This window comes from Heterodontus francisci, chromosome 15 (assembly GCF_036365525.1).
Source record: "Heterodontus francisci isolate sHetFra1 chromosome 15, sHetFra1.hap1, whole genome shotgun sequence".
In the NCBI taxonomy this organism is placed as follows: domain Eukaryota; kingdom Metazoa; phylum Chordata; class Chondrichthyes; order Heterodontiformes; family Heterodontidae; genus Heterodontus; species Heterodontus francisci.
In genome coordinates, this window is record NC_090385.1 from 29,214,146 (window position 1) to 29,233,047 (window position 18,902).

The window sequence follows — 18,902 nt, forward strand, 5'->3', positions numbered from 1 at the left end:
TTATATATTTTAATTATATATGTACCAGGCTACGTAGGACACTGTGCTCCCTGTACCACCTGGCGTCAAGCTTAGAAATCCTGTGCCGCTACAAATCCTGTCTGATTAGGAATTATTTCCAATGAATGGGTGCCGATGAATAAAAGCTTAAGGCAGGAGCTAATTATATGATTACTTAAAGTTGTGCTTCTGAAAGGAGTTGGCTTACTTCAATTTACATGCAAGTAGATATGACCATATCTTAGTCCTACCTCTTTCTGATGGTACTTGATGGCTACCTTTAGTTTGGCTAGATCATGGCATTTCTGTGGATCTAACTCATCACTCTGGTCATCTCTGTGGTTCAATATAATCTCCAGCTCTCTGGAACTTCGAGCCTGATCCAGCAGGTCTTTGGCAAAGTGCTTGCACTGCTGCGATAGCTCTTCATATTCAGCTTTGAACTCATTCTCCACTTTGCTGAGCTCCTTCAGTTCCCAACCCAGCTGGAAGGCTGTGAGGATTGGGTCTTCACTTGACAAGGCTATTAAAGAAGGGCTGGCCAGAGCACGGTATATATTCAGCCGGGACCTCGAGTGACGGAGGCTGTCAACTTCCGAACTGGAAACACACTCCACGCAGTTGCACCTGACTTGGTGGGGTCGAGGAATGGAGACTCCTCCGTGCACCAGCAGTTTTATAATTTCATAATTATTGGTGTGTGCGGCAAGCATTATGGGTGTAATATCTGGAGTGAATTCTGAAAACTGAGCATCCATCAGTAAAGGAGGGACCTGCCAAGCAGAAAAAAATATATTAATCAATAACTATTTTCTCAGACGATCAAAGCAAAGCAAAAAGTAGATTACATAACATGAAGTGTAGTCAGCTGAAAGAATGGGATTGATTTGGCCTTTTGTTCGAGTGCCTGGTTCCACCAGTGATATGTTCCCTGTGATTTAGATGGTTGGTGTCCTGGGGCCACAGTTGCCCAGATTATTCTTACGGGTCCCAGAGGAATAGTCCTACTCCTCCAGGGTACACAAAAATAATTAACACTTATCTTTAGAGGGCCTCTTCCTTTTCATCACCCAGTTCATATCTAAAGTAGCAATTGGGGTCCGATTTACATCATACGAGCCCAATTTCCATTTTAAAGGGGCCTATCATCCGAAATAGGCAGTGCTTTGGATACCTGGTGGTAAGCTGGTTTTAAAATGGAACCAATTACATCATCAATGTTAACAGGGCAGTAAGGTTACTGACCAGATTTTGTGGCTGGTCCTGCCCCATTAACGAGGGCACTCAAAATCAACCCTAATAAGATAAAGATTTGGACTGCATATTCTTCAAACATTATATTCAATTCTTTCTCTTCTCAAAGAGCAATTTTTTCACTGAAGTATCTAGTTCTTAATAAAATGGCAACTTAAAATCACTTTATTTTCAAAATTGGTAGATCAGATGATCATTTTTATAATGATTGTAATGTTTGTAAGAATAATCATCTAAACTGATTAACTACAGCCTGACAAACACACTTGTTTTCAACAGGAACTTCATGTGGGAATGTAATCGCCGATACTCCATCTCAAGTCACAATCTTGTGCACATGCCTTGCACTGCTGATGGTTAGCAATTCTCCTACACTCTCTGATTTCAGGGGTAATTCCAGCATCCATTGCAAGAATGATGCCTATAGTTTTATCTATGGGCCTATACTTTTAATACAAGGCTTTTACAATCACTGCATATGATAATGACATAATTATAGCAACAGTGTACTTGTATGTATTTATGTTTTGTTTGTGCAAACATGGGGCAGAATTTAATGAGCCCACCGGGACCGGCAATGAGCTCCAAACTAGCTGCTGTTCTCGTTCGTCACGTAGGCAGCTTCCCCAACGTGATCATGTGTGGGGTCCATTTTGCATAGTGGAGGCGCTGGCCCCCACCTCAATCATGTAGCAGGGTGATATGCAGAGATGACACTGCCTCGGCAACTGTGCTTTTGACAATTGTCTTGGCCGAGTCCCTGATGGTCCTCAGAGCCCAACCTTGCTGATAGCTGACCCTCTCTTCCAGCAATATGAGTGACCAAACATATCACACAGCAGTTTGGTAACCCAATACAGCCTTCCCAAACCCACACTAACCCACTTACAGAGCCGCCAAGGCCCCGAATCCCCTTGCACAGCTCCCAAGACCCCGAAACCCCTTATAGAGTGCACAACACCACAGTCTGACAGTGGCCTCCTAACCCCCTCTCTTCCCCTATGCAGCAATGTTCAGAGTTGCCTGTCTTTCATGGCACTAAAGTCTCTCACCTTGGTGCCACCAGGTTTTAACAGTTGTGAGCCCGAAGTCATGCACGTGCCGCCCGCCATCCACTAAATCAAGCGCTAACCATTAAATCAAGGATAATTAGATGTAAATGCATTAAAAACAGCTACTCAGCAATTTAAAATAACTTCCCATTGCACTGGGATGTCAATGCTGCCATGGTGCTTTCCCTCGCTGGCAAAATCTTGAACTGACGTCACTACGCTGCATTTCCAGGCGGACAGTTCCGATGCGATTCTTCATCCCCCCCATGTCACCATTCCTGCCTTAAATGGCTGCATTGAATTCTGCACATAATTTCAGATATGAAATCGGAAGATAGATGATTAATGGTAACATTATTGGAGAATCTGGGTGGGGGGTGGGGGGAGTGGTTTGGGGATGAGCTACAAACTCCGGAAAGCGAGAGGATTAGTTCTTCTAGGGAAAGTCTATTTGTGATGCAGCTGAGTGTCAGACTCCTTTTCAAAGAGTGTAAATTCTATTTCCAACACTTGGCTAAGTGTTCAGGGGGTCCAGCGACAGAATTTCGGTCTTGTGATGCTAGACTACCAATATTACTAAGATATTGTGCTGTATCTATATTTTTAAAAGACAATGCTATCACTCTTTGTTTCCGTTTTATTTTACTTAATTTCATTTCTCTTTCTTACTGTTTCTCTTTCTTTCTTTCCATACTTCACTTGACATCTCTTTTTACCACACTTAACCTTTCAGCAAATGTAATCCCTATCTTCAGAAAGGTACATAGTACTGTAGACCAGATTGCTTAATGTCAGGGGTAGGAAACATACCAGAATATTTGCTAAAAGATCAGGGAGCAAAGCAGCTGGAAAGGGAGAATTTACCAATAATAGTCACGATGGATTTTGAAAAGGAAGATCATGCTGAACCAATCTTATTGAATTATTAGAAGAAATAACAGAAAGAGTAAACACTGGATGTGATACACATGGACTTTCAGATGGTCTGGAATACAGATTCATAAGTTACTAAAAGTAGCAAAGAAGTTGATAAGGCCATAAAGTGTGCAAACAAAGTAATAGGGTTCATTTCTGGAGAAATAGAATGCAAAATAATTTGCACAGAACCTTGGTTAGCCCACCCCTGGAGTACTGCGTGCAGTTCTGGTTTCTACACTATAAAAAAGAGCTGTGAAGTACTGGAGAAAGTGCAGGAAAGCTTTGCAAGTTAATAAAATTGGGATGCAATCAGAAAGGGTGAGCAGGCTGGATGTTTTGCTCTAGAAAACAGAAGACTCAGAGGAGACTTTATAGAGGTGTCTAAAATTATTAAGGGATTTGATAGTTCTTAACATTTACCCTGTTTCCATTTGTGAGAGTCCAAAACATGGACACATGGATAGAAGAAAGCCACTAACAGACCAAATAAACAATTAAGGAGGGATGTCTTTATACAGAGAGCAATGAGAACATGGAATTCTCTGCCACATGGGGTGGTTGAAGCAGATAGCATTGATGGCCTTGAGAGGAGGCTTAAAGCATGCATGTGGGAGAATAGAGGAATATGGAATAATTACAGTATGAGGAGGATCAGAAATACAACCACTGGCATAGGCCAGGTGGGCCAAATGGTATCTTTCTGTGCTATTGATGCATGCATATAGGCAATGTTCAAAATTGCTTTTGGTATAGATCATAATGGAAACACAGGCTAGGTTAAACAGGTGCACATTGCAAATAGAGTCACAGAGTCATTTATGGCACAGAAGGAGGCCATTCAGCCTATCGAGTCCATGCCGGCTCTCCATGGAGCGATGCTGTCAGTCCTGCTCCCGCTGCATAAAAAAGTTCTTCCTCATATTCCCCCATAACCTTCAATCTGTGCCCCCTAGTCCTTGTACCATGGGAACAGCTTTTCCTTGTCTAACTTATCTAAGTCTGTCATAATCTTGTATACTTCTATTAAATCTCTCAATCTCCTTTGTTCTAAGGCGAACAAACCCAGCTTTTCCTTGTAACTAAAATCCTCCATCCCGGGAATCATTCTGATAAATCTCCTCTGCACCCTCTCAAGGACCCTCACAGCCTTCCTGAGGTGTGGTGACCAGTTCTGGACGCAATACTCCAGTTGGGGCCTAACCAGAGCTTTATAAAGGTGCAACATAACTTCCCTGCTTTTGTACTCAATGCCTCTATTTATGAATCCTGAGATCCCATATGCTTTACTAATCATTCTCTCAATATGTCCTGCCACCTTCAAAGATCGCTGCACATGAACCCCCAGGTCCCTCTGTTCCTGCACACTCTTTTGAACTGTGCTATTAAGTATATATTGCCTCTCCGTATTCCTTCAGCCAAAATGCATCACCTCACACTTGTCAGTATTAAATTCCATCTGCCACCTCTCTGCCCATTCTGTTAGCCTATGTCCTCTTGTATACGGTTCATATCATCCTCGCTGTTTGCTGCACCTCCAAGTTTGGTGTTGTCAGCAAATTTTGAGATTCTACTCTGTATTCCAAGATCCAAGTCATTTATGTATATCAAAAAAAGCAGTGGTCCCAGCACTGACCCTCGGGGAACACCACTGTCTACCATCCTCCAGTCTGAAAAGCAATCATTTATTACGACTCGCTGTTTTTTGTCCATAAGCCAATTTTTTATCCAGTTGGACACTGACACTCCAATTCCATGAGCTTCAATTTTATGTGGTACCTTATCAAATGCTTTTTAAAATCCAGATAAACAACATCCACTGCATTCCCTTCATCAGCCTTCTCTGTTACTTCATCAAAAAGTGCAATTAGATTTTTCAAGCGTTTTACAAATCCATGCTGGCTATCCTTAACTGACTCGAACCTCTCTAAGTGTCCATTGATATTTTCCCTGATCATAGTTTCTAAAACCTTACCCATCACTGATGTCAAACTAACTGGCCTGTAGTTGCTAGGTTTGTCCTTACACACTTTTTGAATAATGGTGTCAGCAATGGCCTGGTTTTACTGGACCAAGTTTGCAAACCAATTGGAACATTTAAGATAACATAATTATTTCTTTGTTTTTATCAGTTTTATCATTTTTACCCTGGTTCTGTCCCTATTTCATTGCCTGTCCTGCTGTCCTTCAGTTGGAAGAATATGATGGTCTAAGATGCAGATTTCTCCAGACTTGTTGAGGCATGAGCGAGCTCTGAGCTGAGTCTACCTTTCCCCCTCCCTCACCACTACTTGCTTGTTGGTAGAACAACTGCCAGCTGAGACCAGTTTAACAATGAATCTCTCATCCAACCAAACACAGTCTCCCCTTCTGACTGAGCTGTGCACCCTTCAGTGGGAAATGGCAGTCACATATAGGGTTGCCAACCCTCCAGGATAGTCTTACAGTCTCTAGAAATTGAAGGTTAAACTCCAGGACACTGCTGCAAGCAACTCAGGAGGAAAACCATAGGGGCATTAAACAAAATTGAACACCTTCACTTATTAGTTATTAAAGTATTAGAGATGGAGAGAAAAGGCTGTTTCATTAACAGTCAAGATTAATCCAATTCAGTAACTGTTCCCTTCCAAATTGGTGTGGGAAGGAAAGTACCTGGAGGATGGACCAATGACATGAATGCGGGGGGTGGGCTAGTTAGAGGTGAAAGGTCGTGTGTTGAATCTTTCAATAATACACCCAACCAGTGTTGGCAACCCGAGTCAGGTAACAAACCATGTGTGATCATCTTAGGCTGATCTTAAGCTGTGGACCACTCCAGAGAGATGCCACATGACAAGACACATATGCTATCAATCAGAAAATTGATGTTGAGCTCACTGAAGAGCATGGATTCTGCTTGTGCATTGCAGATAAATCAACAAGTAAACTGAACTTCTGACAATAGCTACCAGTCTACTACTGCATAAAAGTTGCTTTATTTTTATTTTACTCACAGCTAAAGAATGCTCCAAGCAGTAAAATGCACATTCACATTTTCAAAATTGATTTGAATGTAGCTCTGCTTTAGCAGCAGGGTGCAAAGACCATATGGCATGTTCCTAACTAATCCTCTTCATGGTCAGGCTGAACCACTCATTACATACGTTCAGTGAAGAGGCAACCAAATCCACATTCTCACAAAAAAGAAGCAGTTGCAATTTGTTTTCGATTGCTATTAAAATATTATACTAGGAGACTGGATGGAGTTAAAACACTATCATTTTGCCTCTGGGACCTTGGCCTGAAAATCTCAACCCAGAATGTCTTCTGTCACTGTTGGCTATAAATATGTTAATTGGAGTGAGTTTCACATCCTTCCTATTCCTAGTTAATGGGCTGAGTTTTATTCGGGCGCCGCACTCCGCGGCAGAACCCTTTGAACTCGGCGGCGTGCCTGCAGTCACCGGCCGCCGCCGAGCTGCCGCAATATTAGTTGGTGGGGGGCAGGGCAGGACTGCCAGCTCCGTGCTGCACGCCAGCACAGCTACGAGTCATGTTTAAAGGGCTGCCAGTACAGCAGCTGTGCCTGCATCAAAGAAGATTTCTGGACACAGTGTGGCAAATTCAAGGGATACAACGTTATGGAGAGACAGCAGCATTACAGGGTGGCACCATGGTTCAGTGATGCCTCCCTGACCGCCCTCCTCCAGGCTGTGCGCGCAAGGCAGGAGGTCCTCTTCCTCAGCGATGGCAGGAAGAAGTCCTCTCGCCTGACTAAGGCAGCCTGGTTGGAGGTGGCTCAGGAGGTGAGCAGCCGTGGTGCCATCCGGCAAGACTGGGTGCTGTGCCGAAAACAGATGAATGACCTGCTAAGAAGTGCGAGAACGAGTACCAATGTCTATCAGGGCTCCTTTGAAACTGGGTGCACCCACAGAGTGGCATGTGTGTGCCACTACTGTGCCGAAGAATGGGAGGTTGGGTGGAATGGGAATAAGCGACATGAATGGTGCAATGTACGGCACAACTTACCCTTGTCCGATGCTCAGGGAATGGCACCGACATAAGCAATTCACTCAGAGGTGCACACCAAGAACCCCCCACCTTTGTGGCCAGCAACTGTCTTTTGACATGTGTCACCCTGTTGACATGCCGTTGTTAATATTTGCCCCCTTTCCCCTCCAGGCGAAGACGGCCCACAATTCGAGGGAATCCTCCCACACTGGAGGAGGTCCTGCCAACCTGCTGACACTGACGGATGCCGAGGAGGATGCCCTGCAGCTGGCACCGAGGCAGCAGGCGCGCTCATTCAAGCAGATTGACATCGGGCTCCAACGTAAGCAGACGTCCAATTGATATTAAAGATGGGCACTGTGTACTGTTGGTTCGGTAATGCAATGCTGCTGACATTGTAAAGTGTATTACAGCAGAACTAACAACGTCCTTTTCCCATTGTGTCTTGCAGGTGAAAGAAGAGAGTCGAACCGAGCTGGGTGCGTGTCATCCGCCACCTCGGAGGAAGAGCCAGACTCCGAGGAAGCACCGTCCCATAATACTAATACACCTTCCACCAGCGCAGATACTGTTTATTCGTCCGGCCTTAGAGTGTGGGTCACAATCTGGTGAGAGCACCGCACATGCGCCCGAGCAGCTGACTGAGGCTGAGACAGCCATGGCTCCTGACAGTCAAAGGGCTGTGAGTGGCCAGGTCCATTCTGAGCCCCAGGCTACTGATGATCCTCTGCTGTTGACAGATCAGGGCAGGCCAGTGCTGTTGGAAAAGTTATGGCAACTGCAGGCGGAGATACCACAGGCCATGCGCAGTCTTGAATGGATGATAGGGAGTCTATCCATGCCATGACTACTGCCATGTCGCAGGCATATGAGCACCTGGCGTTATCCATTGAGGTGGTGGCGGCCCTCTTGGTGACCCAGATGATGCAGGATCTTCCCAGCCAGCCAGAGCCCTCCAGGCCTAGTGCGCGCAGAGGACGACCGCCGAAGTCATCCACAGCCAAAGGGCAATCAGATCAGCAGCCTTCCTCCAGTCAGGCTGCTAGCACAGAGGTTGCACCAAGAAGGGACACCCAAAAGTGTTTACAGAGAACACACTGACACAAATGGGAATGCACGGGTGTTACAGCAATGTAAATACGTCTTTCGCTAAATGTTCCTCACCACCATGTGTGACCTTTTCTCTGTGTGATTGATGTGTGCCAGCATGTAGCGCCAATGTCACATCACTTTGCACCGTTGGCCATTCAGGAGAGTCAACGTATGCAATAACATCATGCCACCATTACTCATGAGCGTCTCCACGGATGCAGTGACATGGACATTGGCTCAGTCAGCTTCTGCCTCTAATGGTTTACACAGGGATGCTGCAGATGGGGACTGGTGCACAGCAGGTGAGCGAGGGTGATGTGTGGCTTGCAGAGTTCGTGTCGGTTCCTATGGAGCAGACAGCCTTTGTCTGATAAGCCACTGCCGTACATCCCTAGCTCACTGCTCACCGCTAGACCTGCGTGCAGAGTCTGGGTGCCATCTGCCCTCCCATACGTCTTTCATGTTGTAGGTCCTCAGCATCCTCATAGTCCGAGGAGGAATCCTGTTGATGTCTCTCCTTATCATGCCAGGCCTGGCCCCTATTGGGTGCGTAGTTGTGCAGAGCAGCAAAGAAAGGAGCTGGCCTTTTCGGCCCGTTGTACAGGGCATCACCCTATCCATCCAGGCAATGGAAGCGCACTTTCAGCATGCTGATCTCGTGCTCAATGGTGGCTCCTGTAGCTCAGTGGCTGGCATTGTATCTCTCCTCTGCAGCAGTGGTGGAGTGTCTCACTGGTGTCGGGAGCCATGTCTGCAAAGGATAGCCGTTATCTCCAAGAAGCCACCCCTCCATCTGAACCAGTTCAGTGAACAGCGTTGGCAGTTGGGACTGGCGTAAGATTTGCAGATGTCACACATTTGCAGGAAGCATCTGTGGTGATCACATACCAGCTTCACCTAGATTGAGGGGACTCCTTTAATGGTGACGTCTGCAGGTGGTAGCCTGGCGGGAGGCCTGACGGCCACATGAGTGCAGTCTATGAACATTACAACCTATGGTTCACCGGCAATGGTGCCGAAACCGATGGCCCTCTGGGCCTGGCTGTGAGAGTCTGTCCTGAAGCGGACATACTCATTGGCCCTCCGGTGCAGGGAATTGGTGACCTCCCTGATGCAGCAGTGCACTGCTGACTGTATGACCCCACAAAGGTCTCTGGTGGGCCCCTGAAAGACTGCAGAGGCATCAAGCTTGAGAACCGCTGTCACTATGAGGAACAAAGGCAGAGGATGTCCACCGGAGCCCATGGGTTGCAGGTCATCTTTGAGCAGGGCACAGAGATGTGTCGTCACCCTCTCTACATGCGCTATTGCCTCTGACACTGGTGCTCTGACATCCGATGGTATGTCATGTGGGCCCTGTAGATGCACGGCAATCGTAATGGTGGGCTCCCCTTGGGGGCTGCTGTTCATGACCGGGGGCCTCTACGTGGATCGCACCTGCCTGTTGATTTTGCCTCTGGCGTATGCGGATCCTCAGGAGCAGAGGATCACACAATGTAGGTTGAGCCTTACCTATTTCCGTGTGGTAAATAAAATCGAACCTTTCATGTATTCGAAGGTTCCTATCAGGGCAGAGATTGGTTTTGACGGGTACATCAGCTGCTTTCCTGGATCAACTATGTGACGTGCCATGGCATTGCCCATCTTGGCCAGATGGGCACAGCATGACCACATCAAGATCCTACTAGCTGAATCAATTGCCCTCACCATTCATATAACCTTAACGCTCCTGCCCTTTCTGGCTCCCTCCCCACACACAGGGTGACTAGAGTGCCATTGCTCCTTCGCACACACAAACAAACTCAGAGCATGGAGTGTACACAGTCCCTCCCTTCATACCTGCAGAGCTTTCCCACCAGTAATCCCAGACCCCTCCCTCCTCCCTTTACGTATGCTGAGTGAGACCCCTGAGGATCCCCCCCTTTTTCCTCCCTTTAAGAATGCAGAGCGGGACCACTGAAAACGGAACTTATCTTATGTTGCGAAACCTTCTGCCTCCGATGGCCGCCCGTTCAAAGTAAAATCAGGATGTGTCCATGGAGAGGCGGCGGGCTGCATAATCTGCAGATCTTAAGTACCATTTAACATATTCTAATTGGAGTGCTGCTGCCATGCGTCAGGGATGTCGCACCAAGTTCCCCCGCTGGCGGTAATTTGCGGCAGGCCCTTGTCAACGTCCCGGGTCGAGGTGGGCCTCTACCCGTGGAATTTTATTGGTCCCCACGCCATGACCCCCGGTGACGAGGGGCCGGTAAAATTCAGCCCAATGAGTCTACCACACCAAAACTGACCATAATCCATCATTAAGTGGCATTTAATTGGAACCCTTCTTAAGAAAGACTGCTGTCATTTCTTTTGTGGTCATATTATGGGTGTCTGTCTAGGCTAGAGCAATGATATTCTGATGTGGCACAGTAGGGGGACATGTTTACTCTGGATCCCAAGTGACTTACTGATATAAAAGCAAAATACTGCGGATGCTGGAAATCTGAAACAAAAACAAGAAATGCTGGATTCACTCAGCAGGTCTGGCAGCATCTGTGGAAAGAGAAGCAGAGTTAACGTTTCGGGTCAGTGACCCTTCATCGGAACACCTAGTTGGATAACTCCTTCAAAAATAGCTGGACAAATGTCTGTTTATAACAGTAATTTAAGGTTATATGGATAAGTACAGATAAGAGATCATTAAATGCTGATGGAACATGATGGTTCCTGTGCTAGGAGTATGGAAATGTCTTCTGTGAAATCAACTGCCCAATATTGGGTAACAGAGATCTGAACATAGCTAGTGTGGTGTTTTACTGAATATGAATATCTCTTTTTGGATGAGGGGTAAATTTTGAAGAACTTTTCCATAGGCGATTAACAAGTGAGTTAGAATCCATGATAGGGTAGATTATCAAGCTCGTAGACCATGTACAAACTAAATGTCTTTTTCTCAATCCATTCTTATAATTTTAGTCCATGTTCTTCCCGAGCTCAATTTGCTTGATGTTAACAGAAGGGTTTGAAAGGTGAAAGTTTTCCCATTCCTCAATAGTGACATCCCCGCCCTTGGTAAGTAGAACGTTCACCATAAAGTAAGTTAAATAACTTTGTTACGGATATTAATCAATGGCAAAGTAATATGCACAAGTGTAGCAAGTTCATGAAGCTTGGGTGAGTTTCCGTGATCCTCCTCCTCAGGATTCATTTCTGCTTATAAGGAGGAAATGTATTTCTACACTCATTCTGAAATATTGCAGGTAGTCATCGTCAGCTAAGCTTTAATTCACTTGTGTACATATTTTTATTGTTCATTTGTGAAGCACCCTTTGTTGGTGTTATGCTGTCTCCTGCAGAATAAATCTTTTTTATTGGATTACATACACATTGAAGAAGATTTGTTTGAATGATGAGCAATAAATGTTGTAAACCTGGAATATGCAGGCCAGTAAACGGTTCCCCTGTGCAACCTGGGGTGTTTTCTCAGCATACACAGAAGCCATTTTATCAAGGAATGATTGAGGCTTCAAACATTTATTGTAACAGTAGAAGTCCCTGACTTTAGGAGGTTAAAATAAAAAATAATGACTGTTCTTTATTGCTTATGTATTAAATAGAACAGAATGAACAGTTCATAGTAAAGTTGTGATTCAAAGGGTTTCAATTATATTAAATTATATAAGCAAAAATAAGATTACAGTCTTGAAATCACTCCCATGTGCCAATTATCTTTGTATAATATATGCATTTTTTTCAATGCTGACAGAAGGGCTCACAATAGAGGTGCATCTGTAGATCTGATGCACGCTTATATTCACAGTAAAGGATGTAAGATCACTGCCACATTGTATTAGCAGGAAATAGTAGTCGCGAGTAACTAGAAATTATGTTGATGATATTAATGGACAAACACTTAAATTGCTCATACAAAATTTCAAAATCATCAGTGTAGGAGTTCCTCTGGTCATTCTGTCCAGAAATATGTTTCCAAAGAGTTCCTCCCTTTCTTGCAAAATTACACACGCACATTCTGAAGGAAGTCATTTATCTTTTCTACAAATGCCAAACAGAGGAAATCTTAACAAATGCATTTATAATGTTACTTTACAAAGCGACCAGAGGAATTTGTAATCCAAATAGTTTTATAATATTTAAACAATACAATCAATAAAGATTATAATGAATAAAGTAAGTAAAATGGGACTCTGGCCCAGTGTATGATAAAATTGAAACAAGAAATTCTGGAAATACTCAGCAAGTCTGGCAAAATCTGTGGAGAGAGAAGCAACTTATTACATTTCTAACCGTTGCCAGTTCTGATGAAGGGTCACTGACATGAAACGTTAACTCTGCTTCTCTCTCCACAGATGCTGCCAGACTTGCTGAGTATTTCCAGCATTTCTTGTTTTTATTTCAGATTTCCATCATCTGCATTATTTTGCTTTTATTATAAAATTGAACCAATTTGTGCTTTTAGAGAACAAATAATGGGAATATTAATGGGACTAGAGGCTGACCAGTCCCCTGGACCTGATGGCCTGCATCTGAGGGTCTTAAAGGAAGTGGCTGCAGAGATAGTGGATGCATTGGTTGTAATCTTCCAAAATTTCCTAGATTCTGGAAAGGTTCCAGTGGATTGGAAAACTGCAAATGTAACATCTCTGTTCAAGAGAGGAGGGACACAGAAAGCTGGAAACTATAGGCCATTTAGCATAACTCTGTATTGGGAAAAGGCTATAATCCATTATTAAAGAGGTAGTAGCAGGCCATCTAGAAAAATCACAATACAATCAGTAAGAGTCAACACGGCTTTGTGAAAGGGAAATTGTGTTTGACAAATTTATTAGAGTTCTTTGAGGATGTAACAAGCAGGGTGGATAAAAGGGAACCAGTAGATGTAGTGTATTTGGATTTCCAAAGGCATTCGATAAGATGCCACATAAAAGCTTGTTACACACGTTAAGAGCTCATGGTATTGGGTATATATTAGCATGGATAGAGGACTGGCTAACTAACAGGAAACAGAGAGTTGGGATAAATGGGTCATTTTCAGGATGGCAAACTGCAACTAATGGAGTGCCACAAGGATCAGTGCTGGGGCCTCAACTATTTATGATCTATACTAATGACTTAGATGAAGGGACTGATTGTATCGTAACCAAATTTGCTGATGATACAAAGATAGGTAGAAAAGCAAGTTTTGAGGAGGATACAAAGAGTCTGCATAGGGATATAGTTTGGTTAAGTGAGTGGGCAAAAATTTGGCAAATGGAGTATAATGTGGGAAAATGTGAGGTTGTCCACTTTAGCACACTGACCAGTTTAGACCCAAATGATTTTCTCCCCCATCAACACTTGAAGCAGGAGTGAAAAAGTGATCCATTCTCTGGCAGTGACATTCCTCACCTTCGTAAGACAAAAAGGAACACCTACTGGCTCCTGGATAGAAGTCTACTACTCTTTTAACAAATATATTGAAAATATTAGGGCTGATTTACTTGTCCGCTGACCTTGAGTTTCCAACCATTTCAAGAAATATAAGGAAAATCAGGGCTGTGGGCCAATAATTTTTCACCATGACTCCCTGTGAGTGTCACTTCTCACTGGGAGTGACCGATAGAGAAATCAACTCAATTGAACCTTCTGAAAAAAATCAATTTCCTGCTTCTAGTAATATTAGTTGTTTGAATTGGAATTCACTTCTCTATTGTTATTAATATTGATCTCACTTAATGAGAGTCCAATTTTCTACTACTGGAGATCCTAGTTCTGCTGAAGCAAAGTCCAACTCTGTAACCTTTTTTCTGTGTGGAAGGGGGCATCCTGTAGGAAATTTGCACCTTCTTTGGAAATTCCATTTGGTTCTCTGAACAGACAACACATGATGGAAAACAAAATCACCAAGCTGTGTTTTATACCCTCAAGTACAATGCTTCAGATGCACTGTGGATGTTGTACCTGAGCTTTCTTTCCCCCTTAGTACTGTTGTTTGATCCTTTGAGGGAAAGTTTCTCACCAAGTTTGCAATTGCAAGGAAGCATTTCACTTGTAATTATCCACGGCCTTTGTTAAGCTCGAATAGTTCAAAGCTGATATTCATTATAAAGATAGACAGGTTGTATGTGCAAGCCACAAGTCGAGCTTATAAGTATAAAAATGCAATATTTTACCTGGAGCTTAACGATTTTGTGTTAACAAAATTAGATGTGTCCAACCATGAAGGACAATCCCATGGTCTACCAAAATCCTCTGATACTCTGAAACATTATAGCGAGTGATAATCAATTCTTTGAATGGGAGTCTCATTATTATACCAATATTATACCAATTAAATTACTATCCCCAAAAGGCTTTGGTACTTATAAAATGGAGTATAGATTATTTTCTTAGTTGCCATTTTAGAAATAAGAGCAGACTGCAAGCAAAGTATAATGCACTCTTCAATTTCCTTGTGTTTCCAAAAACTACTTCTCACTCAATAACACATCCTGTTCAATGTTTCTAGTGAAATCAATCAGCTGTGAATGGCTTAGTCTTGGAGGAGAAAGTGCAGAAGCTTACATTGATTAGATTTGATCAAAACGTAAAATGGCTGTTTGGGCCACCTCTCCAGGGATTCCATTGATGTCCTGCCAAAATTATGGTGGGAGACCAGCAGAACTCTGATTGGAGGTACCACCAGCGGCAGTGTGCCTTCCACTGTGTAATTCCAAAATAAAAGTAAGCAGTGATGTCACAGGATAGTTGGTAGGTGATTGTTTGGTGAGTATTATGTTTTATTTCCTCTAAACTAGGGCAGTGGTTTAAACTAGGACCAGGAAATGAAAGGTACTGTCTTAAATTTATAGCCTAACTAGTTAAACTATTTAATATAACTACAAATAATCATTGAATAAAGACCTTAACTACTTAAATACAGTAAGGCTAGTCTAAGATATGGCAGAGGAAGTTGTATGCCTGGACTGCAGAATGTGTGAGTTAGTGGACAGCGAGACTGTCCCAAGCAAACACATCTATAGGAGATGTCTCCATCTCAAATCTCTCTGGCTCAGAGAAATTGAGCTGGAGTGCAAGTTGGAAACATGGTGACATAGAATAGAGGGGAAGAAATTTCTGGACAATTTAATCCAGAATACAGTCACACCCCAGAGGAAAATACAGGTTTAGGAAAGGGAGGATGTGACTGTCAGGGAGCCAGGTAGTGGGGATTTAGGAGAGGGTGAGAAGGAGGTCCTGCAGACATCAGTCCTGTCCAACAGTTATGATGTACTCACTAACTGTGAGGACAAGGAGAAAGACTGCAGGGAGCACAACTGCAATGAAGGACAAGGCACTATGGCTCAGAAGGCTGTCGAAGTGAGGGAAGAGCAGAATAGAAATGTGGTAGTTGGTTTCCGTCAGGGCCACTCAGCTCCTGACCTCATTACAGGCTTGGTCCAAACATGGACAAAAAAGCTGAACTCATGAGCTGCGGTGAGAGTGACTGCCCTTGACATCTCGGCAGTATGTGACCAAGTGTGGCGTCAAGGAGCCCTAGCAAACTGGAGTCAATGGGAATCAGGGGGAACACTCTCCGCTGTTTGGAGTCATATCCAGTGCAAAAGAAGATGGTTGTGGTTGTTGGAGATCAATCATCTCAGTCCCATGACATCACTGCAGGAGTTGCTCAGGGTAGTGCCCTAGGCCCAACCATCTTCAGCTGCTTCATCAATGACCTTCCCCCATCATAAGGTCAGAGGTGGGGATGTTCGCTGATGATTGCACAATGTTCAGCACCATTCGCAACTCCTGAGATACTGAAGCAGCCCATGTCCAGATGCAGCAAGACCTGCACAACATCCAGGCTTGGGCTGATAAGTGACAAGTAACATTCGCACCACAAAAGTGCCAGGCAATGACCATCTCAAACAAGAGAGAATCTAACCATTTCCCCTTGACATTCAATGGTATTACCGTCACTGAATCCCCCACTATCAACATCCTGGGGGCTACCATTGACGAGAAACTGAACTGGACTGGCCACATAAATACTGTGGCTACAAGAGCAGGTCAGAAGCTAGGAATTCTGCGGCGAGTAACTCACCTCCTGACTCCCCAATACCTGTCCACCATCTACAAGGCACAAGTCAGGAGTGTGATGGAATATTCTCCACTTGCCTGGATGGGTGCACCTCCAAAGCACTCAAGAAGCTCAACACTATCCAGGACAAGGCAGTACACTTGATTGTCACACCATTCAGAAACATTCACTCCCTCATCCACCGGCACACAGTGGCAGCAGTGTGTACCATCTGCAAATGCACTGCAGCAACTCACCAAGGCTCCTTCGACAGCACCTTCCAAGCCCACGATCTCTACCACCTAGAAGGACAAGGGCAGTAGATGCATGGGTACACCACCACCTGTAGGTTCCCCTTCAAGCCACACACCATTCTGACTTGAACTATAGCGCCATTCCTTCACTGTCACTGGGTCAAAATCCTAGAACTCCCTTCCTAACAGCATTGTGAGTGTACCTGCACCCCAAGGTCTGCAGCGATTCAAGAGGGCAGTCCACCACCACCTTCACAAGAGCAATTAGGGATGGGCAATAAATGCTGGCCTAGCCAGCGACGCTCTGATCCCACGAACGAATAAAAAAAACTGGGTCTCTATAATTAGAGGGACAGATAGCATGCTCTGCAGCCAAGAACGTGAAACCTGAAAGGCGCGTTGTCTACCCAATACCAGGGTAAGGGATATCTCACGGTGGCTGGAGAGGAACGTGAAAAGGGAAGGTGTAAATCCAGTTGTTGTGGTCCATGTTATAAAAAACAACATAGGTATGAACAGAATAGAGGTCCTGCTGAAGGAATAGCAGGGGTTAGGCTCTAAATTAAAAAGCAGGACCTCAAGGCCTAGTAATAATCACTGGATTATTGCCTAAGCCATGTGCAAATTGGCATAGGAGCAAACAGATCAAGAGGATTAACACGTGGCTAAAAGGCTAGTGTGGGAAAGAGGGGTTTCTTTTCATGGGACACTGGCACCAGTTCTGGCACAGGAAGGAGCAGTACCGATGGGACGGGCTCCACTTGAACCAGGATGGGACCCGTGTCCTAGCGGAAATGGTAAATAGGGAGGTGACAAAGGCTTTAAATTAGTAAGATGCAGGGAGGGATCGTAAGCATCCTAAATGTAAACAAAACAGGAAAAGAGAGCATAGGAAAGAATATAGTAAGGGAGGATATTGATGGTAAGGGAATAAATAGAGTTAAAGAGTAAATGTTTAAAAGGATGGTTAAACATAAAATGAAAGGAAATTCTATTAAAAATAATTTAAACTGTCTGTACAGCAATGCACCCAGTGTCTGTAATAAAGCAGGGGAGCTGGAGGCAATCATTTGTTGGGAGGAACCAGACATAGTAGAGATTACTGAAAAATGGGTACAGAAAAATCAGGACTAGGAATTTACTATTGCAGGCTTTAACATCATTAGAAAAGATAGGGAGGGAAAAAGGGGAGGTGTAGTTATTAGAGATAATGTAATGGCAGTAGAAAAAATGGACACTGCTATCAGCAAGACAAAAATAAAATTCATATAGATAGAGATAAAAGATAATAAAAGATCAATCACATGAATAGGTGTGGTCTACAGACCACGTAATAGAGGAAGGGAAGTGGAGGAAGAAATATACAGACACATTAGGGAATTGAGCAAAAAACATAGAATAATCATCATGGAGGATTTCAACTATCCCAAGATTAATTGGACAGAAGAGGTAGGTCAAGGGGAGAAGAGAATAGATTTCCTACAATGTGTACAGGACTCCTTTCTAACCCAAGATGTAAAAAGCCCGACAAGGGAAGATTCACTATTGGATCTAATAATGGGGAATGAACCAGAGCAGATAAGAGAAGTAAAAGTAGGGGACTATCTAGGCAACAGTGACCATAATATAATATGCTTTAAGATGATAATAGAGAAAGACATAAGTATGATGAAAACTAAGTTAATAGATTGGAGAAAAGCTGATTTTGAGGGGCTGAGAAAAGGTCTTGGGAAAATGAAATGCGCAACAATATTGGCAAACAACGATGCAGAACAACAATGGGAAACATTAAAAATGAAGTTCAACAGAGTGCAAGAAAAATATATTCCACTGAAAGGAAACAACAAACTAAACACAAATAAGACTCCATGGATGAATAAAGACATAAGGGAACAATTAAGGGTTAGTAAAGAGGAGTACATAGACAGCATAAGAGAGAATACGAAGAGATTAGGAGAGAAGTCAAAAAAAACAATTAGGAAGGCAAAGTGGAAAATGAAACTGTCAAGGAACATAAAAAAAAAGCAAAATATTTTACAGTGACATCAATTAGAAAAAAAGAATGCTGGGATGGGAATAGAGCCATTAAGGGATAGTCAGGATAATATCACAGGAAAAGATAGAGAGATGGCAGAAATGTTAAATAATTATTTCACTTTGATATTTACCAGGAAGATAGAATAGGTGAACATGACGTTGGATGATGAGATGAGTAATGATATAAATGCATTGAAAATAAATATGGATGTATTAAATAAACTACTCAAACTTAAAAATAATGAAACCCCTGGCCCAGATGGA

The 18,902-nt window shown here is 43.6% G+C and overlaps 1 protein-coding gene across 1 annotated transcript in view; it reads right to left on the minus strand.

Annotated features, from left to right (window-relative positions):
- The window catches only part of LOC137377861 (short transient receptor potential channel 5-like), a 135,327-nt gene that overhangs the window by 69,190 nt on the left and 47,235 nt on the right, over nt 1-18,902 (minus strand). Inside the window, exon 3 of the mRNA XM_068047932.1 lies at nt 252-773. Within this exon, the coding sequence (XP_067904033.1) occupies nt 252-773 (522 nt within the window). The remainder of the gene's footprint in view (nt 1-251; nt 774-18,902) is intronic.